The 24412-nt window shown below is 39.1% G+C and overlaps 2 protein-coding genes across 7 annotated transcripts in view; one reads left to right on the top strand and one right to left on the bottom strand.

The window, feature by feature from the left end:
* MARCHF5 (membrane associated ring-CH-type finger 5) overlaps nt 1-21045 on the bottom strand; it is a 30937-nt gene extending 9892 nt beyond the window's left edge. For 2 of the 6 annotated variants that reach the window (XM_052677910.1, XM_052677912.1), the window contains exons 1-5: nt 20892-21045; nt 9134-9336; nt 5794-5924; nt 4490-4673; nt 3880-4046 (exon numbers count right to left, since the gene is read on the bottom strand). In XM_052677910.1, coding sequence (XP_052533870.1) covers nt 3880-4046; nt 4490-4673; nt 5794-5924; nt 9134-9336; nt 20892-20935 — 729 coding nt within the window. In that variant the 5' untranslated portion in view covers nt 20936-21045. The other 4 variants (XR_008205284.1, XM_052677911.1, XM_052677914.1 and 1 more) reach the window with 4 other exon arrangements.
* A 163-nt stretch (nt 21046-21208) lies between these two features.
* The window catches only part of CPEB3 (cytoplasmic polyadenylation element binding protein 3), an 87557-nt gene continuing 84353 nt past the window's right edge, over nt 21209-24412 (top strand). The window contains exon 1 of the mRNA XM_052677905.1: nt 21209-21373. The gene's annotated coding sequence lies outside the window, so the exon portion shown is untranslated. The remainder of the gene's footprint in view (nt 21374-24412) is intronic.

Here is a 24412-nt window from a genome sequence, read left to right as displayed (position 1 = left end):
CAGAACATTAACCATTAGTGAAAAAAAATCATTCCTAAAGTCAGTATTACCTTTCAAAATGAAGAGCCATCACTGTATTCCCCAATAAAGCCGGCACATCAGCCAACCCAGAGTTACCTAACAACTCCCAATCACAATTCTGTATCACAACAGAGCTCTGTCACGTTGCAACGTTTTGCTTTAAATGCTTGACAAATGCATTCCATCATCTCATTCACTAATCATAAACAAGCAAGGGAAAAAAAAAAAAACAACGGATAGTAAATTTGAAGTGTAAGGTTGAAGTCTCAGTCATTTTTCCTTTACTGCAAGATATTTCTTTGACCTATCAACTTAAAATTGATTGTATAACTCCTCAGATACACATTAAAACACATTCCGTTGTTGTTGGCTTCTGTTCAACTGACAAAATACACTACAGAGCGTAAAAAATATTTATTCAGCCTAATTCAACATAACTGTAATTCGTAATACTAAAAACAAGATTTACAACATAGTAACCAAAGTAATGACTTTCTGCCACCACTTTAATCATCATATAATCCAAACAGTGTTTCCGTAATGATATTTTTACAGTAGCTTCAAGTTTCAGTGAAGACAATTATCTCTTCCCATAGAACAAGTTTCAAGACTGGTAATTTGCATCCTTCCATTCTTCATGAGACTTTAAAAAACAGTAATAAATTGCCTGGAAATATATACAGTGAAGACCACTGAAAAGCTGTTTTCTCAAAATGAGGAATTCCATAAGAAATATGTATATGTTTCAAGGCTATCTTACATAAAGCAGCAACTTTTCAAGGTTGCCACTCTATCTGAAGTTTATATAAAATTGAGCCCACTCAAAGACAAATATAATCAGCAGACTTGCAAGATTGTAGCAATTCTTCAGTTACAGCTCAGAGTTTCAGTTACGAATCTCAAAGTATTTGATATGGATCAAACGTATAATTTTCTATACTGTAGTTTTTGAATAGTAGGTGGCCATTATATACACTTTATACAGTTCTAAAATATTACATCTCAGTATTTAAGACAAATATACTATAGAAAAGGTACCATATTTCAAGGTTTTTTTTAAACATACATTATTGCAGTCAAATCTTTCATTTCCTTCATTTCTGGTGAAAAGAAATAGTTACTTATGAGTACTTCCACTAATTTTTAGTTTTTTTTTTTTAAACTGTCTCCATGCATTTGACATCCTATTATGAAGAAGAAAAAACCTTTTGAGAGCAACAAATTGTTGTAAAGAGAACTTCCAGTACTAACTGGAGGTTAGATCTGATAGGAATATTAAACGGCCATGTTATATTTGTCAAAATGTAACTTCGGAAAAGTTAATTTCTGTTAAGTTTTTAAATATCTGAAATAACTGAAGTGCCAGTGTCCCCATCAGCAGGCTACTTGGAACATGTTATAACAGTAAAGCTGACTGTGCAAATAAACTAACTTAGTTTATTACACATGTAAGATTTGTCCTTAGTCCTTCACAGAACAGAACCAAGTTGCATTCAGCTGTCTATACTGCTGGTAATGTCTTAAACTCAGTCCTCCAGTGTAGCATTGCCCTTTCTTTCCAGCTGTTGTTCCTGGCTATCCTGCCAATACAGATGGCGTGGGCAGAGAAAAGACTTGTCCAGATACAGGAGCTGAGCCGTGCCCCCAGATCTGAAGTTGAAACTGAAAACTAGAGCTTTCTTCGAAATGTAACTTTAGCATTCATTGTTTCCTCATATTTTTCCTACTCTTTTTACTTGTACAGATAACTAACATAATCAAAAGGAACATGAGAACTAAACAATTGCTCTAATACGTAAGTAGAAAGTAATTGAAATTCACTTCCCCCATGTCATTATTTTGCTGTGAAGAAAAAAAGAAAGCTATCTAGTACCAGTTACAAACCAGTCGAAAAAAAAAAAAAAAGAAAAAAAAAGCCATGAGAAAACAGTAGGCATTGCAGAAGATACAACAGGACAATAAAAAGTATCAGTAATACAACAGTCACCTGGAAGCCTCGCTCATTTCAAAAGCTTGTACTTAGGTGGCTAAAGCTGACACACCAGTCCTGTAGAATGATCTATCTTTTTCTCTGTCCAGCCATTTGTGTACTGTGCACTCCCTGTTCCACACCAGCAAGATACAAGAAAACCTTTATTGCCTGATGTCCCACAATTACTTTCCCTTAGTAATGACTCATTTCCTTCCTTAAAAACAAACAAACAAAACAACCTTCATTGTGTGAAGTACTGAAATGGATGACAGCCTGGGTATGAAAACACACTATTAGAAAAAGCATCTGAACACGGCCTCTATTAACTACACAATTTGAAGCGTTTTCGTTGTGTAGTTGGTGATTTTTTTTTCCCCACCCATTCAGCAAATCGGCTCAAAGAAAGTAATTCCAAAGCCTGTTGCTCAAGAGAAATACTCCAAAACAATGAAAGCAAGTCACATTCTTAGGTTCAGTGATTACTGAAAGGATATACCCTGCCACAAGACAGTGCTTTATTGTACTTAAAGAAAAAAACAGGAGCAGCAACTTATCACAATTCTCCACTACTGTGCAATAATGATGGAACCAATACAACATGAAAACCTGTTAGGTGAGACTGTATGACATCAGATGATCACAGCCTTATGCACCTTCTTGCTCAGGATAATTTAAAATTTTGCGGTGAGCTTGGCGCAAATACTGCTGTTGTTTGAAGTAAACCTTAAAAGCTCCTTTTATAGCAACAAAAGCAATTCCACCCTGAAATAAAAAGAGATTTTGAAAGCCTGCAAAGTTCAGCATCTTATCATTGCAAACGTTCTTTGTAAAAGAAAACTTACTTAATAGGATGTACTTTCTAATCAAACAGCTTTTTCTTTTCAAGTTAGCTAATTAGGACAATTCCAAATGATTGTAACAGCTTTCTGTCACAATATAGCATTGCAAAGGTTCAAGTTACATATTAGGAATTACAAAGTAGACCTACAGATATTTTAAAACTTTCATTTCCTTGGGAGTTCAACACATATTCTAAAAGTCTATTATTCTATTTCAAAAACTTATGTCAAACAGTTATTTATCTGCTTTTTTTCCCCTTCTCTGAATAATTATAGATGGCATAAACAATAATGCTTTTTACCATTCCATAAACAGACTGTGGTAGAGGGTACTTGCTAAAAACAAGCATAAGGTGAAAGAAAGACAATTTATTATTTTTATAGTTTTACCCTGTGTTCATCTCAAGTCTTCAAAGTAAGGAGAAACACTAAGAAACCTTTAGCCTGAGTGAATGGTTGTAACTGCTGTTTCTTCCACTTGCTAGAATTGGGAAAAAAAAGACTGAAGTGACAGTCACATCTACCAGGGATGCAGTTCATGAAACTCAATCTGCTTCCTCTTGAAAAGCTGCAAGCCTGAGAGGTTATTCACAAAGGAGATTTTTCTAATCTACCATTCTTCTGCCTTCATTTAAAGTGTAAGAAATATATCTTTTTACTCTTATTTCAATAAATTGACTCTTCCAAGGAGTCAACAGAAGCTAATCTGAAAAGGCTGATAGTTCTCTAGTTTCTAGCCCTAGTTCTCACTGCAGAGCCTATTCTTAGAAAATACTGATTGTCCATCTACTGGTAAGATTTGCTTAGCACAGTACCAGACACAGGTTTCAGCCTTTTCCAGTTACTTTCAGTCATAGGGGAAAAAAAAGTCTCTCACATGTAATCTCACCCACTGCCAAGGCAGACAACTTCAGGAAATCTCCTCTACCCTTAATCAAATACCACTCTTAAGTTCTGGTTCAATTTACACTTTTTAGTTTCCTCCCACTCCACAGCACTTTACAATCCTATATAACTATTTGTATAGCAAAGAATAAAGTATCTTACCAAGATTGTCCTTTGTAAATTTGAGTTAACACTGCTGAACATCAGCTTGCCCACTATTGTGGCAATAGTAGGGAAAACCAGAGCTCCACACAGAATACGTGTAGCAGAGACGTGATCGGCCAACGGGTTGGCCTCTGCTGGAATACGAGGAACAGGACAACCAATGCCTGTAGGGATGAGAGCAGAAGAGGAGAGAATGTAGCCACTGCCTCAAACAGAACATAGGAGGAACTAGTCCTGCCCTCCTCGGCTTCATTATAAATATACAGTGCATCAGCATAGATATTCAGTTTAATTACTTTGATATCTCACCCTCTTTTCAGCAGATATTCCATTTCAATTAAGGGACTATATTCATTTCTACTTTCAAATGAGAAACTGTTATATTTAGTAGCTTCTTTCATTACCAAAGCCTTACTTGAAACCACATTCCTGCTTCTGCTGCCCCACCTGCCTCACTAGGTACTGTATGAGCACAATCAAAATAAAACAAACATAATAGAGGGAAAGTATAAGTACCCATACTTCAGGATGGTAAAAATTCATATCCCTGTCTCCTAGACAGAGAAACTCAAACTTGGTATTTCCTTTTAAAAGTAATGCACCTTACCTGGAAATATGCTGTTCAAAATTTGTAGCTTATTAGAATATTTGCGCCACAGTCTGAGCACATAGTCCTCCCAGCGAATCATCTTGCCCAGTATTAGCATGACTGGGATAGTGGGAAGTCCAATCAAAAGAAATAAAGGATCAGCTCTCTCCATAACATCAAGACCTTCTTTGTGACCAACCACCTGATAAATATGTATATAGTGGACAAACAAGAAATACAGTTTTAAAAGTTTGCTTTGGGGAGGGACCAACCATGCATTTTAAGATAATAAAAAACCTTTCAACTGATGTACTCAGTCTTCCTTTTGCATCCTTGCCTGTTTATCAAGCATAATGCAGACAGGTGAGCTTCTTGCCCTAGTGTGAGTGTCATTAATCTTGCAACAGAAACCTGTAACACAATTCTTCACCATCTCAGCAAAAGTTTCATGTCTTTCTGCATGCATGAGTAGAAGCATAAACATCTGAAGTATGAAAACAGAAAGCTTTCTACAATGCACACAAAAACTTAAATTTTTGAATGATTAATTCTATAGTCAAATTTCCTCTTTAAAGGATAAATTGTATTTCAGGATGTTTTAATTAAAAATCTCATAATTAGGAATCCTCTATGTAAGAGAGATCACACTGTGTGCAACCAGAGGAAAAAAATCTAATTCTTCAAACCTAGGATTTAGCCAGGTATTTATAGCAACATGGGTGTGAAGTTGTAACCACGCAGTTGCTTAACTAGACCCACAGCTTGCCTTTGCTTAAGGCCAGACTCTCATTTCAAAAGTAAAGCAACTATAGAGAGGAGTGTTTAGTTTTCCATTTTGTTATGTAGTTCTAGAGAAGCTATAAAAGATCATACAAGTTACTACAGAAAAAGGCTCAGTGTAGCAGTTTTCAGAGAGATAAGGATTAGTACATTTCACTAAATTCCAGTTTTATCCCTACAGATGCCTGCAGTGCCCTTGTAAGGGCTACAAGAACAGGATATGAGATGAGGAAATTCATAGATGTTCAATTCTGTAGTTGGGAGTGTCATCCACTGGAATGGAGGAGGTCTTGTAAGTCATTTTATTCACTCCTATATAGCCATTTGACACTGGTAGCAGGGAGACTGCATCAACTCATTTGGGCTCAAGTTAAAATGGTTATACTTTTGCTACAAGTTCCTATACAAACAGAACCAAATACCATACAGCCACATTTTAAGCTAAGGGAAGAAAGGAGTCTTATTTTTTTTAATTTAAAAGTGCTATTTAAAAGCCTTGCTTTCAAGGCTTGTAAGATCTAGAAGAGGAAACAGACATGTACCTGCATCACTGTCACAGCTCCATATGTAACTGCTGTCCAGTATATGGAGCCCACCATTATTCCAGCTGCAGCAAATGGACATGCCTTTGAGATCAGTCGATCTGCAAGATCCAAAACGTAAACAACTGGACCTATGACAGAGGAAAAGTAAGGTTTCAAGATGCAGCTATAAGCATACTGAAGAAAGCTCTCAGCAACTGTCACAAGAAAACTGTCACTAAACTTTATCCCACTCTAGAGCAAAAAAAAAAGCAAAGATTCATTCCACTGGAAAAGCGATAGGTTGCACTCAATATTTTTAGGGCTACCTCAAATATTGGAGGTAAAAAATTCTTTTCATTTAGAGCTGTTGATAATACAGTTTCACTGTTTATTGACAACTCCACTTTCAAGACTTGCACACAGCAACACATTACTCATGCCAACTTTGATAAGCAGGGCATACTCACATCTTTTCTTTTGAAGACTGCAAGAGAACCAGCAAAGCAAAAGCCACAAGCTGAAGAGTCTGAAAAGTATGCATGGAACTGAAAAGTGGCTACCACTATGACCACGATCCATGCTACTTTTGTGTTTGCCAGTATCAGAACAGCAGCAATTTCATTTTTGTGTTTTACAACAAACTCTTTAGGATATTACATGTGTTGTCAGAAAGTAAACAGTTGGTGACTACTTTTTTTGCATACTTTTATTCCTGACAAAATTGATTCCCATTCCATGATTTAGTTGGCTCTGCAAGAGAACAGCGGGTGCGCTTTCAAAAAAAAAAACAAAAACAAAATACCAACCAATAAAAAACACAACCACTCAATAGCAACACCAATTCTAGTCAACTGAAGCCAGCCAATGAAAACAAGTAACAGGGACATCTCAGTGAACTACTAGTAATATTTATCAACACTGACATTCTAGAAAAGCACTCCCAGACGCAGAGCAATATTTCGTACACCAGTTGTATGGTAACACTATCCAGAGACCTGATGCAGGGATTGCAACTTTTAACTGGTGTTTGTGCATGTATCATACTGAAGACTCACAATTCAAACGTGTCTAGCTTATATGTAGACTTGACATAAGTAATTGTAAATAAGGCTAAGCTATGTAACAATCTAGTAGACAGTTTTGTGTAACTAACTTGGGCAGAATGTTGATTAGCCTCTTAGTCCAGCTCTGGCACAGAATCATGTTTTACCCTACTAATATACTGTAAGTTAGTTACCCTTCCATGCATCTTCTAGAACAGAATGTGCTGTTTTGATAAAAAGTCCTAGTTTTAAGGGCGGGAATCTTCTTCCTTCGCAACAGAAAACACCTCATCAGCACCCTGCTTCAAATACACCAATTGATGTAAATTAGTCATTCAGTAGCTGACAAAGTTACAGAGTTAATGTACTCTCAAGTTGAGCAACTTATTGTTGAATAGGAATGAAATTTAGTGGTTTTTTGAAGGAATGCTTCACTCAAAATATAAATTCATTGAACAACCAGTTCAACTGTATTAACAATTATGTTTAACTTTCCAGGACAAATATAAAAGATTGCTGAAATATTTATGAGCATATTGAAATAGCAACAAGGTCATAACTGCAAGTGCTAAATACACAGTCATTGGTGTATCTTGATAGCTTCCTACAGTCGCTGACAAAGTTCAGTGCACTATTTGGAAAATTTACATCATTCTATTGAAGGAGGTCAAGACAAGAGACTTCTCCACCACCTTCCCCTCTCTGCCCCCCCCCTCAAAAAAAAAGCATCACCACAACTCCCCAAAAAACCACGTATAATCATCATATGCTGCAAGTCCTGAAAGGTAACTTGGCAAGGTGGTATGGCAACAGCAGAAGTCTAAGATAAAATATTAACAGATTGCACCCACTGATCCCAATCATGAAAGGAAGCACAGTACAGAATTTTGAGCTTAAAATAAAATAAAATAAAATAAAAAAAAAAAAAAAAAAAGTTCCACTAAACTTTAATTATCCCTCTAGGGTGAAAATAGTAAGAAAGAAAGGCAAAACATATCTTTTAAGATGATATTAAAGAAGTACAAAAATGAAAAAATCTGACATACATGAAAGAGCAAAATACAGCAATATTTTTCACGTTTCATGTGTTAAAAACAATCATGCTTTAGTAGAAGTTTGTCTGCCAAGTTTGGTTTTCCTATTTATTAAAATGAAATAATAATAATGAAACCTCTGGGTTTTAAGCAGTTCTTTTAGTATTTAAAAAACAACAACAAAAAAGGAGATACTTCACTAGGAGGAGTTTTTAGAAAGTACTCTTTCATGGAAACCTTTTTCCAGCAGTACATTAGAAGAGTCTTAACATAGATTACGTTTGTAAACCAGGATATGTCATGGAAACTTGGTTAGCTGCTATATCTTACCTGCTCAAGCAACTTTAGTTTTTTGAATGGCATGACAAGTGATGTGTTTGCTGCAACACGAGAAGGGGCTACTGCTAAGACTGCTTGAAATCTTACTGTCTTAACTTTGCCTTGTGGGACCTTGATTGACTTACAGTAGAGTTCTGATGTAACAGTTCTGGGTTACAAAAAAGAGCTGCAAAAGGGCACAACTGTCCCATGTGCTTGAAGGACCTGAGGTCACAATGGAGGTTTGATGAACCCAAAATCATTTTCCTGGTCTGCTGTAGACTTGTGTAAAATTACATATGCCATGTTATATTTTATGCCTTCCTCGTATCTTTACCATTGAAAAAGCTAGTATTGAGAGAGAAAACATATCAAAAGATGCCTGCATGCAAGAGCTGAACAGAATCATGCAAGAATTTTATGCCAGATTTATCAGAAGCTAGGAACATTAGTATTTAGGCACCTTAGCATTCAAACAAAGGAAGCCACAAATTGCAGGAACAAATGAAAAAGCCTTTTTTTTTTTTTTTTTCCCCTGTGCATGCATCTTAACCAAACTACAGGCACTTCTTTTGCCCACTGCCAAAACCTTCACGTTTTGCAGTATATCTTCATTGTCCAGATATCAACCCCACACACCAAAAGTAAAGCTAATTATCAACATTTGATGCCTTCTTCATAGCTGCCTTATAACAAAAGTGACTCAAGGACTGATAAATCAATGACTTCCTAACGAGTTATCATGCTGTTTTACATTTTCTTGACCATGGACGACATACTAGCCAGTTTTCTTCCCTCTTAGCAATATGCATTGTTACTCAGAAATTTCCTTTGAGCTTAATTTTTTCAGCTCAAGGTTGTCAATAAAACAGAGGCTCCAAGCATTAAAAAAAGAAGCGAAGAATTAGGAACAATGTACAGAAACAACCCATTATATTATGATTAAAATGATACACATCTTACCTAGCTTTGGAAATACTATTAAATATTCTGCATTGCACTGAGGACAAGCAACTCTAGCAGTACTGTTTCCTCTTTGCTTTTCATCCACCCAGCGCTGTAGACAAGTCTGATGAACCCACTTCGTAGAGCCCCTGCACCTGCAAGGTCTCACCCACTCTGCTGTCCGATCATCCTCATCGGTAGCAAAACAAACCCAGCAGCTTCTGTAATTACAGGAAGAAAAAAAGATATTTTTGCTACTTTCAAGTGCTAAACTTTCAGATGTATTTTTAGAAAAAGCATGCCTAGAAATGATGCTCGTTGCTTCATTCCTAATCACCAAATACAGTTTTTTTTCTTTTTAACCACAGTCTTGTCCTGTGGTATTAACAACATAGTATCACAGACAGCTAAGCAGATGCTTTTAATACATTCTGAATTACTAATTTCAGTTTTTGATCATTTATGGATTAAAAAGCACTGCAACTGTACTTCAGCCCTCTAATAATTAAACGCATTAAATGTTTATCTGTATTATCAAGTATCTCCTTCCACACTGAGCATTTTGTAATTTTTTTTCTAATGAAAAATATAAGATCAATGCTAATTTCAATTGGGAAAATAAATCCAAGCCTCTTACATGACAAAACCTTAAAGCAAACGATACAACGTTACAAACCCTGTAAATAAATGCATCTAACAGTTTTTATGTAGGGATGTGTAAGGTGGTTAACAAAACTTCTCCTCTCCTCTAGAATTTATTGTCAGCTGTTGACCTTCTTCCTCCCCTTTCAGGTCTCCTTGAAACAATTTCTGCCACATCACAGCTGCTCAACTACATCTCACCTTTATTGCATCACCCTCTCTTATTTCCATCAGCCCCTGCACACTTTCTGTAAACCAATACACTACTACTCACAGCATTGTTCATCTTCCAGTATTGTTCTTTGCTCCTATAATTCCACATCCAATTTAATCCTATATTCACAACTTATACTTTCATTTTTCAAGCTAAGAACTTCACAACAGAGCTAGTTAAGTCTGTGGCTGCCTATGAGGCCAAATGCATTAACACCACAGAAGTCTAAACCATACTCAAATAATGACAGATTATTTAATTAGCAAATATGTCCATGAGCACCTCACAGAATAAATTATGTCCAAGTATTCTGTTAATAAGAAAATCCTCATCTTTTCCTTAACTGGTTCATCTAATTTCCTTCCAGGTAATCATAACTGAAAAAAATTGAAAGACTTAAGAGACAATAACAAAATCCTTTACAGTCTTAAGCCTTCAACAATACATGAATAATGAACAGTAAATTTCTCATGGTTTTTGTTATCACCTTTATCCCTTTCCATTGACTGCATCTGTAGCAGAAAGAGCTAAAGACAACCATTTCAAAACAAGCACCTTGGCTCCTGCCACATTTTCCATTTTCTTGTACTGAATAAAATATGACCTTGATTCTTACTACTGAATGGGGTTGCTGCTCAGATGACCTGAAATAGAAAAGGCTGGCAAGGCAGAACAAAGCATTGTTTCTGATAGAAACAGAAACCTTTCTTCCTTGATGACTTTTCTACAGAGCCAAATCAATAATACTAATGTATTTTTCTATACTTGTATGGTGGAAAAAAAAAAAAAAAAAAAAAAAAAGGCAATTGAGAGCAGCGCAACACACGAAAAGCAGACCAGTATCATTTCAGCCTGGAATATAAGATTACAAATGGCTTTTAGATATTGGTCCCCAGTACCTAAAAGTTGTCCAGACTAAAAAAATTCTATTATCAGAAAAACTAATTGCATCCATTTTATTTTCTACTAAATTCCCTTCAGGAAACCATGCATATGAAAAGCAAAGTGAATAGATAGAAAGCTGTATCAAAAATCAGAGAGCCTACACTCCAAACATTATACAAGTAATCTAAAAATCCATAGCTTGCCTGAGAAGAAGCTTCTCCAAACCATGAATTCTGCATCTCTAAGGAAGCTGCTCTCCTACAGCTTCTGATCCCCAAGGATCAGTGGCAAACACACATGAACTTCAAGTACAAACAAAAAACTTCTGAGAAGAAAATTCTTGCAAGACTTCTAGCAGGACTTAGCACATAACCATGAGCCACAAAAACCATTTTCCTCCCATTACAGATCTTTCATAAAATACAAGAAATCTCTTCAGGAAAACGTTTCTGCACGCTATAAAGTATACCATTTTACCTTGAAGTACAAATTCACTGTTACCTTAATATCAGAACAAAGCATCCTTACTCTGCCAAGCACTGAATACTTACTACAATTGAATTTAACATCTGAAAAGAAAAAAAAAGTGAAAAGGCTGCTAATAGCAATGACAGCATTGCGAGCCAATGCAGTAACAGGTGAAAGCATGTACTGGGAGATGTGACTGAAAGCACTGCAATAACTGGCCATGAAAAGGCACTGTTCCAAAGAATAACCAGAGTCGCTATTTGTAAAGCAATTTTCCATGAGCTTGTAAGTTTTTAATACATAGACAATACTGACAGACAAAATATTACTGATTAATAGTAATAAGCTTCCAATAAACCTACTGACTACACTCTAAATACTATAAAAGCATGCATAAGTCAGAAGACCAAGATCTCAAAATTAAAGGGAGTTATGTAGCAGCACACAACATAGGCAAGCTGCTTTGCAATTCATTTCAGTAGAAGAACTCAGTAAGCTCTTTTCTCAAGAGGCAGTGAAACAATATATTGCAAGTACTCTGCTAAGCACTTCCTTTTCCTGAGCTGGAAGAAAGCAGCAGGAAGGTCTTGTGCTAGAGGGTCATTCTTTGGTCACAAGAGACTGCAAGCATGGCCTATGTTTCTGATAAAAGCTATCAAGCAGTAGTGCCACTTACCATGAGATATGCTAGCTTAGTAATGCTTCATGGGGGAGAGCAAGAGTTAGATGCACTCAGCTGCAAAGCCTAAAGCATCATGAAGACTTCAGCAGCAGAATACATAAGACCTATGCAACACGATGGTTGAAGCTAGTTAGCAGAGGAAAATTGAGATTGCAGCAGGATTAGAGATGGAGTGCTGCTATCTCCCCTGTACTTTCCAGTTCTCCAAGAAGAAAATGCTTTCATTTTCAACCTGAGTTCTATCTGTCAAACTCCACAAACTCTCAGTGTCGTAAGAGAAAAAGAAGGGCTCACACCAGTTGAAGAAATGAGTCCAGAAAGATAGCAGTGCAAAGCTGCTCCAGTGCACGACACCAGCTTTATACGCAGCATCTTAACTTCTACCAATCTTCTTTAAGGCAGAGTGGCATAGCAGCTATGTGCCAGCTGGGATCATTCAGCTAGAAAGCATGCTGTCCCTTTGAAACTAAGCGTAACTACTAAAGGAAGTTCCCGAAGGTCACATCTCTTAATATCCTGCCATCCCTGGTCAATAATATGGTGTAATGCTAAATAGAAGATGACATAACCTTTAATACAAAAATATTTTGTCAAAAAACAGCCAGGAAAGCTTAAATAGATAATATCAGAAACAAACACATGGCCACACAACTGTGGTATCCGTATAACAGCTCTGACTTCCTCTAGCCAGAGGATGGCACTGCTGAAACTAGATTTTAAGAGGCTTTTCAATAATACATATTTTGTCCTTTTAAAAAAAGCCCACAGATGACTAAAACCCAATAAGCAGTCAGGGAAATGCATAGAAGCAAAACAAAATAACTAGCTAGAAACCATAGCAGAGGTCTATCGATCAAGGGAAGTTAGCTTATTTCTATGCTGTGAATAATAGCTCCGATTAAGGACAAAGTGTTTACTCTTGAGCTAACCAAACTATATAAAGAAAGAGATATAAGTAAAGGAAGTTCACAAAATCCTGCTGGCAACTTTCTAGCTTGCAGATAAAATTAAATCTTGGACTGCCAGCCACCATCTATTGTGCTCCAATCATGCCTTACATGTATTCATGGCCTTTGCTTCTATTTAACTTGGACTAAGAAATTCCCCACAGATTTAGTTATCATACATTCAAGTACTTTTAAGTTCTCACTGGGTTTGGGGGGCTATTTTACCAAAGAATCTACACTACTGGTTGAAGTAATAACCTGCAGCCTTGCTGTGGGTCTCTAAAAACACAAAGAGCTGTTGCAAACATTTGTTTTATTGAAGTGGAGAGGGAAAGCAGGGCTCTCCTAAAACCATGCATAGGACAGATCAGGCAAAACTACTACTCATAACAAGCATCTTACTACTGAAACATAATACATTTCTACTAATTAAGCTGTCATTATTGCTTTTTAGCAGCCTAGCACACACTTCCAGCGATCCAAGACACTAAGCAACGGCTAGGGGGCAGTAACGTGTGAATCTCACCATCAGGAAATAAAAAAAACGAACAAACCCAACAGTGGGGGGTGAGGGATGAGATCACAAAGCTTGCAGACAAATTACTTCCAAAACTGAAATATGGGTTGAACATGATTCAAAAAATGAAGGCTGAGTGAGAAGTAGCATTAATACATAATATTACTAATATGTAATGCTACTACTGTAATAATACATGGCAAAACACCTAGCAAATTATGATTTTGAGATCATTTAAAAATACTTCCTTCAATATTCCTTTAAACATCTTAATCACGTACTAATTGTTTGCAATGGCTGCAACATAATACAGCAGTATGTCTGAAAGTTCTGATTAGGAAAATGAAAACCAGAAAAAATTCTTTGTCTCAACTTCTCTCAGTGCTGAACTGCAGAGCAGCATGATATGCATAAATAACAGATATAGTAAGAAGCTGGATGAGATAGAATGTGTATACTAATATTTACTCTGGCTATAGAAAGCAAGGTAGCATGCTCAGGATACTACAAGAACTCCAGCTGGCAAGAGGACCACACAGTGTTCTCCAGCTGATAACATGACCTGCTATTAAGGTAGAACACCCAACTCCTGACAGGCTGAACTACCTAATTTTTACACCAACAAGAGACAGAGTAAGACTTCGAAGTAGATTTAACAGTCATTCTTCCTGTAATTCATCTGCAATCTACTGTATTGAATTCTTACACCAATGCCCACTGCCCAGGGACACATTACATGCTTCACTATGTGCTAAACTTTGATTTTCAACTGTTTCCATGGCTTCCAATGCACCAAATTTACTTGCCAGACAATAAAAGCATAGCAAAACAAGAAATTATATATCTATCAAACTTCAGTCATTTGAGGCTCCCTGGGAAAAGCATTTTCAACTATACTCTTGATCACAGTCATCATGACCTGGATTCTGCACTTTGAGGAAGAAAAAAAAATTACTTGCACCATTGCTTTCAGCAGCTCAGTCACTCACTCTCCAGTTAGAGGATGACAACACTTCAGTCAAACCAACACATAAAAAATGTTGGTGAAAAAGCATTTAATAAAGAACAATGCACAGAAAATAACTCATGTAACTCTCCATCTTGTAATACTCAATTCCTACAGATAAAGAGAGGATAAAGAAAGGTTTGACTGACAGGAAGTGTCAGTGCAGGCAGCAGAAAATTGATCTGAGACTCAAAAACACAGGAGGCTGTTTCTTAGTAAGAAGGAACTCAAAGCATGCTAAGATATTCTACTTAGATGCTCCTATTGTTTAATTACACATTCAGAGGATTCCCTAGCCAGCGTTTCCAGAAAACAGCTTTCTGACATTACAGGAGAATTAAAAATATTAGCACTGAGGCAAACCTTGATAACCAAGCAATTCTGTTTCAAGAAGCGTGCTTGGAAGTGCTGTCCATGCACCAGGGATGGGTATCAGCGCGCAACCGCTTCATGCTTCATCAGAATCCTGTTAGCTGCACCCCCTTACAAGCAACAACTATATTCATGTATCCTCTAGTATTGAGGAAAGAAACACTGAGTTGACTTAAAGGAATTTAACTATTATTCCTTCAAGTTCTGAGTCAAAGGATACCAAATGTATCTCCAGGAAGACTTACTTTTCCGTAACAGAAGGTTAGCAATTACCTACATTCCTTTATCAAGCACTAACCATATCTGTGTGTTCTCAAAGATTGGTATCAAAGTATTTTTAATATGCTGTTTTAAACTGGAATGTTAAGTACAACTGTCAGTCTCAAGAACAAGATGAAAACATGCCTTTGCTCTTTTTAAAAGGCATTACATTATGTACAACAGTTTAATTTGCACTGGAGGAAGTACAAGAGAAACTGCATGACAAGAATACCAATACTGGTGTTTGTGGTACATGTGAAAATGAGGTGGTAGGTGTTACAAACATCAGAAGCAACGTAGATAGAGAACAGAACTTTGACATTCTTGAAATTGTAGCTGTCTCAACATTAAACCACTACTGTGATAAGCAAATGATAAAAGATAAGAAATACAAACTTGGATTCCATTCACAGTCTGCATTTTATGCAAGTTCAAACTTCTGCATCAATTCTGTTAAATATCTGAGGTGTGGGGGCCATAGTGGTGAGGCCAGTCTCTTTTCAGTGGTATGTGGAGACAGGACAAGGGGAAATGGACATAAGCTGCAGCAGAGGAAGTTCCTCACGAATGTGCTCAAAAACTTCTTTATGGTGAGGGTGATGGAGCACTGGAACAGGCTGCCCAGGGGGGTCGTGGACTCTCCTCCTCTGGAGATATTCAAGACTCGCCTGGACGCCTACTTGTGCGACCTGGTGTAGGGAACCTGCTTTGGCAGGGGGGTTGGTCTCGATGATCTCCAGAGGCCCCTTCCAACCCCTACAATTCTGTGATTCTGTGATTTTCCATCATCACACAGCTAATGTAAGAATGAAACAATCTTTGGATACAGTACAGTTAAAAGTAAACATATTAGCACTACCTTTATCAGTTAAAAACCGAGCTTATGGCTGTCCACATTCCATTCTTAGTTCCATGATTAAAGCAGTTTTTTCTATTATGTTCTACCAAACAAAGCAGAAATAAAATAGAAAGTGGGGTCCCAAAGCTGCAAAAATTGGCAGGAAATCTTCAAGCAAATGGCTTTGAATTCAATAGCTTATATAACAGATGCTATTACTCAAGTTACATTTTCAGTTTATAACTTCTACTTTTATTATAGAATTTACAGTATGTGAGAGAGCAAACGAAAAGTCCTAGAAGAGACAGTCATCTTTTATCTTCCTAATATTCATAATGAAAATTGAAGAATGAAACTTTGAAGTCACCAAAAAAAAATAATCTCAATTCAGTATGGATTTTAAACCCCAAGAAGAGAGATGGCTGGGAGGCAATGGCTTTAGGAACAGCTACTCATATTTGGCATTGGTATTGAAAATCTGGAAGAATATTTACTAAATGCAAACCAGACTTCAAGGTGTCTGAACATAACATTAAGTAACTCTCCCCAGCACTCTCAGGCTGACTGCATGACTCACCAGCAGAACAATCATAAGCACTCAGCACATGGCCTTCCTAATAGCATCCTTCACAGAAGGCTACCTTACGCTGACACGTTTCAATCCAACATAAAATGCTGACTTTTAAACAAAGTATTCAGGTGCCAAGTGGAAGCTTTTGTTAACAGGAAAAACAAATGAGGGGAGAGCAGAAAGCAACTAAAAACACTACAGCTTTAAAAGACAAGGACTATTTCACATTTTCATGCATAGGACTCCCTATCCTCTCTACAGCAAAGCACCAATGAACGTTTGATATATTCACTGCCACTCAAAGTTTTCTTTTCAAAACCTTCTGAAAGTAGTACTTTAATCTTGTAGAGTTGGTTTTTTTCCCCTGAAATTATACATATTAAAATAGTTACTTGGTATATTTGTATTAGTTGACACAAGTTTTCACTTCAACAAGCACTGCAAGCCACCACACCAAGGGAAACAATCACAGCTAAGCACTATTACAGAGATCTAAGAAGCTATCAATAAGATCTTACATTCAGCTTCTTAGATGCAGTAGATGAATACTGTTTGAACACCCTGGAAATATATATGAGGTACCAAGACTTTCAGTACCAAAGATGATAAACAGCATCTTGGGAGTTTCCTAACCCTAAAATCAGAGAGCTAATTTCCTACTGTCTGCAGGTAGAAATAAGCTGTTAAGCCATTAAGTTTAAAATATTCAAGTTTGTATATAAGCCTATCAAAGCAGATGTCAATATGGAAATGCTACACACATAAGACAGAAGTCTCAAGGTTAAAACAGCTTAACATCCTGATGCTTTTACACAGATGGGCAAAAGACCTTCTAAAGGTCTGCAATCAGTTTTCATTTATCTTTGCTGATAAAACAAGGAAGCATAACTTTCAGAGCAGTCCTTGTATACAGGAGGAAGAAGTGGTCTTGAAAAATAGCATTTTGCAGTTGACAATTTGGTCTATGAAATAGTGCTATTGTGCTATTGTGTGAAATAGTGTTATTCTGCACGTGTTATATTTTCCATGAAAATAAATAGGAAGCATTGCTTTCAGAGTGACCTACGTGCTTAAAAGATAAAGTTACTAATCAAACCTAGTCCAATCAAACCAAAATCTGACAAAGTTCAACTGCTTATCTTCTAACATTAGCTAGGAAGAACAAAAGAGTCTGAAGCATGCACAAAGCAGCCAGAACACCTAACAAGGGATAAACAAGGCAACATTTACAAGTGTTCAGTTGGAAGAACTACCGTTAAACAGTGCCAAGACAGGAAGTTCACAGTGCCTAACTGAAAGAAGAAGAAAAAAAAACCTTCCTTCTTCTTTAGCCTATTTTAAAAGTGATATTTAAAAAGACAAAAAGGACTCAGTTTGCAACACTGGCATACCAAGTACAATACTTCCATTGTAAATGTTCAAGACCCTCATACCACTCTGAGTACAGTATTTCTGTGTTATTTCCTCTTGCATTCATGGTGTAGCAACCCTTCACTTCAGCTAATTATAAAGTCCTTAGCTAGAAATTTCAAGTAATTACACTGTGACAGCTTTTTATTAGAAAGGTATCATTTCTTAGAAATGTGGTTCAGACTAAAATTATGCAGGAAAAATACCAAGAATGCACAAGAAGAATGCCACACAGATGTATAACCTAGGAGCCAAGTAAAGAAAGCCAGATGTTATCTCTCACAAATACATATTGAAGAACTTGATTTAAGAGCTATCACCCTTGCATACAAAGTAGTGCATACATTCAGATCTACAGCAATAACTTATTCCTGAGACAACAGTACTTCCCATTCTCTGCGAATTCTCAGTGATACCACCTAGGTATCAGGACAAAAAAGAAAAAAAAAAAGTCTCTCACTGAGAAGTGTTAGACACCAAAGAAAGCCTTATTCACTGAAAAGCTATTTTCTGCATCCTTCACTACAAGATTTCAATTTGATTTAAGAGTATGTGCTCTGTGTGCAATGACAATACATTAACTCATAAGCTTTTCTGTATGCACTTGTTACTGCTACCCAGCGCAATAACTGTCATTAGCATCAACAATAACAGCATGAAAGAAAAGGAACTTCTGCCCTTCAGAATCCCTACAAAGGAGTCATTCACAGGTTATGTCCTCTGATGTGAAATACTGAAATGTTTTTCTTGATTATCACTACATACAACATAAAAGCAGTTATGCATGATCTTGAGAAACACCAGACGAAGGAACAAGAAAGTTTCTTGTAACATAACCACACTCCATAACACCAGTATATAATAGAAAACTTACTCACCCTGACTGCATTTTGAGGTCTTGTTTACTCCAAGATCCTTCTACTTGTACTGTACCGAGTTCTGAGTTAAATACAAGTCCTGTATACTCGGCACCTTCTTACCACTCCCATCCATTGTTTCCCACAGCGCTGTTTCTAAAGCTTCCTATACTGAGTGCAACAAGCTTGCATGGAAGCTGTGGTCTTTCTTCATTCCTTCCTTTATGCTTCCTAAGTACTTCAAACTTTCTCCCTATTGTCCTTGTTGTTAAGCAAGCCATGAACGCCTTCCAATTATTTCAGATTATCAACTGTTATTCCAAATTTACTGGGAAGTATTTGGAAAGGGCCAGAGATACGTCCTTTCAGCTTTGTGAAACTGTAGTTCACAAGAACATGAAACGTGCATCAAACTGCAGATATCCACATCCAATTGAAGAACGGTGAACTGGTTTGGCTGCTAATTAACCAACTTCCTTTTTAGTAAACGCTCACCTAAACCTTTCCTTACTTTTCTACATGCCATTTGGTTTTGACAGTTTTTCATGAACAGTAAGCTTTGCTAATACTGGGAAGACCCTAAAGGGAAAAAAAAAAAAAAAAAGACATTTAAAAAAAAATCTAAGCTTGAAAGAAAAAAACCTGCAAAGACATCACAAAGGATTCTAGATTCTTGCGTATCACAGTCCCAAATGCTGATATGAGCACAAAAGAAAAGCTTCAGTTTTATTAGGCAGAGTCATCTAATTACATCAATTTACTGTTTGCCACACAGATAAATACCACCTCAGACACTTCCCACTGAATTAGGGCCTCATGTTATGTTAAAATTGCCACAGACAGCAGGGCAGCCATTCAGAACATAATGATTTGTTATACATCCAAAATAACGAAATACTACATATCATCAGACTATGAATTCCAGGATGAAGATGAAATTTAGTTTCAGGTGTGCAACATTCTTCCTGATCTTCCTCGTTCTTCTTCCTTTCTACACAACCATCCTCCTCCTGCTCATTTGTCATCCTTAACCGTCTTCCTTTTTATACTTGATATTCACAGGAAGTAAAATAGAATACCTCCCTTACAGCGCTTCTAAAAAAAAAAGCAAACAAAAACACACAAAAACAATAACCAGCCTATCTCCTTTCTGTTACTTCTTGCAAAAATGTTTCCAGTTCCTGACTCTCAGCCTCTTTAACAACACTTCCCAGATTTCTAAAACATCAACAATAAGCTTTTCCTCTTCCTCTGTCCCCCCCAGCAAATCATTTATAGTTCTTTTTTTTTGTTTGTTTGTTTTTTTTTTTATCGGACTGAAGTTCCTTATCCTCACCTTCAAGGCAGAGCAAGCTCTATCCTTGCCTCCCAGTTTGTCCCTCCATCACCTGCCTCATGACAGCCTCTATTTTACTAAAATCCTCTTTCCTTACAGAAGTAAAATAAGTAAATAAATAAGAAAATAAATAAATCACAACATCAGAGTTCAGTGAGGTCTTTCTCCCTTTTCCCCGGATGTCTGTGATGAAAAGCGTGATGGGTTTATCAGTAGAGGATAGATTCCTTATGGGCTCCCACCTTCAGAAGCACTGTACTGTTGTGTCGCCTATACGTGCAGCTCTCAAGAGCTTCCTGGATGACTCAATGCCCCACAGTGGGAACCTCAAATTCTCAGCAGAACAGGGTGAAAGTGCTTGGTGTGCAAACACACGTAATCAGAGGAAGCAAACGTAATAAGAGCGAATGCCTTTTCTCCCTTAGAATTAAGTCAGAGGAGTTTGCAGGTCGGACTTCTTAGCAACTCAAAAAAGAAACTACACGCTCCTCCAAAACAGACAAAGGTAGCAACAAAGCCCACAAGGCCCAGCTAAACAATCGTCGCCTTTCAACGCTTCGACGAACGCTCCCGACGCCGCGTTACCTCCCGCAGCGTCAGGAAGCGGGCAGCCCCCTGCACCGCGCCGCTCTCCCCGCAGCCCGCTCCAGCCCCGCCACGGCCGAGCTTAACGCGGCCCGCACCACCCGAGCACCAAAAGCCACGGAGAACCCACACATACGCAACCGCCCCCGGCCGGCCCGAGCCTCCCGGAGCCGGTCCTCCCGTACCTGTCCATGGTCTGCGGCAACGCCAGGCCCGTCTGCTCCGACATGGCTGCAACAGCCGAGGGCCCGCGGCCTGACAAAGGGGCCCAGCGCGGGGGAAGCCGCGCGTCACGCCGGGAGAAAGCGGGGCCGTGCAGCGGAGCCACCCCCCGCCACGCGCCTCCCTCGGCGGGCGGGACGCGGCGCGCGGAGGGTGCTACGCACGCACGGCGCGGCCCAGAGCCGCCGCGGCGCCGAGATGAAAGGCGGCGGTGCCTCTGTGAGGTAAAGGCCGAGCGCAACCGCGACGCCCGTCCCCGCCCTCTTCCCAGCGCGCCTGCGCCCAGCAGGCAGTCGAGACGGCCGGGCACGCCGGGAAGTGTAGTCCCACCGCCTCCGGGGGCTTAAAGGTCCCGCGGGGCGCCGCATCCCCCTGTCCATCTCCCTTTCTATGCCGCTTTTCGCCTCTGCCGCCTAACCGCTGCCCGGCACCGCGCGCGGGGCAGGTAGGAGCCGCGCTCGCGTAGAGGGCTCCGACGGGGGACGGTCAGCGCCGTGCCCGGCACCGCGCCCGCCGCTCCGGCACAGGGTCACCGAGCGGAGGGCGGCGGGAAGGGCCCTTGCGCCTCCGCTCTCCCTCGCGCGGAGCGGCCGTCGCGCACCGCAGCCCCTCCCTCACGGCGGCGGCTGAGGGTACCGCGCGGCGCCGCTGCTGCGGGAGAGGAGCTGGGAAGGAGCTGCCGCCACCCGGCCGGCAGGTGCAGCCTCTGCCCGGGGGAGAGAGGGCTCGCGCGGTGCTGGGGAAGGGCTGCGATCGCGTTGTGTGCTTGTGGCGGCCGTTGGCACCCTGAGCGAGCTGTGGGGCGGCTGGTGGTAGTGCAGCGCTTCCACTGCTGCTCGTAACCGTGGAGTGTAAGTCCTTAAGGGCTTTGAAAATCCATTCTATGTTCTGAAGTCGATATGCAGTAGCGCAGCTACTAAGAAGCTGGAAGTTCTGAGTCCGAAAAGCCTTTATAGAACAAAGGGACAGACAGCACCTGAGGGTTGCTGCTTCTTGTCCCCCTGGGGCCCTCTCCTGCTCTTTCCTCAGCCCAGATGTGCACGTATTGGCACGTGTGGAGAAGTTCTGCATGTTGTGCTTTCCACGCAAAGGGCAGAGGTGTTGTTTGCAGAAACGCTTACTGCAGTTCCAATTCTTAGGAAGGTTGGTGGGTAAAGATCAGATTTAGGTCTTTCTTCTCGAGTTTTGATGGGTGTGTGTATACATATCTAATAACTGCTGTGTGTAGCCAGTCCTCAAAATCTTGTGTCGGTTGTATCTTGCTGTGTTATGCTTCATTTGCTGTACAAGGTGGTGGCTTTCTGGGCCAGCTCCACACCTGTGCACCCTCTTCAGCACACATCAGTTCTTGCTTGAGATGAGCAGAATTTGCCTGGTAGCTCTGTGCAGCTGCAGAGATCAGGTAGGACAAGAAGGAGCCTGCAGTGAATGTACTTCATCCTTTGACCCTGCTGTCATAGCTAAGGGGAAATCAGTCTGGTTTTGAGTCTTTGATGGGAGAAAAATCCTGTAAAATATGTGTTTAAAAAAAAAAAAAAAGTGGAGGGCTGCACTGCTGTCAGATTACAGAACAAACATGGTTGTGCAGTTGGACCTAAATTTATGTACATTGTTCTGTTTTTGCTATTGCTTTGTGCTTGATATTATTTTTCTCAGATTTTATTTTCCATTTTTCTTTTATTATCTGGACTTAGACTTACAAGCTGTATTCTATACGTAGAATAAGGACAGTGTTGTCTGTTTTCTGATTACCAAAGCTATCATCAGCAGGAGTGCCAAAGCAGATACATTTTGGTAATTTTTTCCTACAGAAAGTATCTACAGAAGCAAGTAGGAAGAGGGCAGTGTGCTGACATCCTGTCCAAGAAAATTTATTTTTAACTTTGTCTTAGGACAGTAAAATTCAATTTTACTTGCAGTACTGGGAAGTCTTGTGCGTACAGTAGGCTGAGTAAACCCTGTAGGCGTGGCTTCCTGGAAGAGAACCTAATACCCACTTTCCCAATTACAGCTGCTTGTGAAATATTAGAGCAGTACTCGTTACCAGAGTCTGTGATTCCTGGACTTCATCTGGAACAAATGCGTTGTCTATTGGCCAAAGTACTGATCAGATAGGCCAGACAAATGCTTGGGTTTTGTGTATTTATTCTGAAACCTTACAAATAAAAGGAAGGAAGTCTATTTTATTTCTGGGATTTGTACAGCTTCTGTGTTTTGGTTTTGGGGCAGGGAGGATAAGCTAGTTGCCTGCCATTTAGGATAAGGCTATGAGGTTGTGATCAGCAGTAATGACTTTGGGCAATAGTTACCCAAAGAAATGTGACTGGAATCCATCATCACCTGGCTACTATATGAAGCTTGAGAACAGTCTCTCACAAAGAAGGCTTCTTTGCCCCCTGCCAGGGAGGGAGGGATGACAAAAGCGGTTGAGACGTGTATTGGCTCACGTGGTAAACACTTGGCAGGTGTGTACATCATATTTCCTTGTAAATATGCAGTATAGAAAAACATGACAGACCTCATAACATCCTATGAATAGCTTAAAAATCCCCAAATCTAAAAACTGATTTGTGTCTTTTTCAATCTTCAAGACTCTGTTGGGCAGCTTTAGGTATGGAATCTCAATTTGTCCTCTCAGAAAGAAAATGTGATATTAAAATACATAAATAACCAACAGTTTCTAAGTTTGAAAGAACTCTCCTTACTCCCCGACAGAGCAAAAGTTGTCATTCCATCCTCATCTCTTCCCTCTACCAGGACTGGATATGCAGCTGCCCCATTCAAATGCTTTCTTTATTCTCCCCAACAGTCTCCTTCAATTCACTCTCCCTATCCCCCTTTACTGTTCCTTTTCTTTCTACTTTTTATTACAGTGACAGTTTGTATCTTAAACCTCAGACTGGCTCTTGCAGCTTTTTTTTTGTTATTATTTTTACATTGTTGTTTTCCATACCATTCCTAAATGGAGTCCTCATTGTTCTGTCTCTCTGATGGTTGTGCTGAATCATTTGGTCCTCTCTCGCCTTCACCCGATGGGAGCTGCATTTGAGCCTGGAGGGAACTCCCTGAGGAGGACTCCCTTTTTCCAATATGAAGCGTAGGATGAGGACTGCTACCACTTGGGATTTGGCAGAACTCAGCCTCACTGGTGCCAGCTGGAGGTGGCAGCCATTTTGAATTAAATAAGATCACACACTTGAAGAGAAGTCAGAATTAAATGAAAACTATGAAAAATAATATAGGCTGCTTAGAGCTATCAGATTTATACCAGAAAGTCACATTTTAAAACATTAAATTGTTTGATAACAAGCTTGCAGAGATTTCATTAAGCTTATTAAGGTAACTGATAAACAATTAACATTAGAATAGCGTGGAGTATATTAAATATTTACCTGTCCATTTCAGCAGCACTGCTTTAGCACATTCTTTTCATTTGACAACACTGAAGCTGTTGGAATTATTCACTAATTTAAACAAAGCTAGG

This window comes from Tympanuchus pallidicinctus, unplaced genomic scaffold, assembly GCF_026119805.1.
Source record: "Tympanuchus pallidicinctus isolate F22 unplaced genomic scaffold, pur_lepc_1.0 scaffold16, whole genome shotgun sequence".
Taxonomy (NCBI): domain Eukaryota; kingdom Metazoa; phylum Chordata; class Aves; order Galliformes; family Phasianidae; genus Tympanuchus; species Tympanuchus pallidicinctus.
This window is presented reverse-complemented; position numbering and strand designations above follow the sequence as displayed.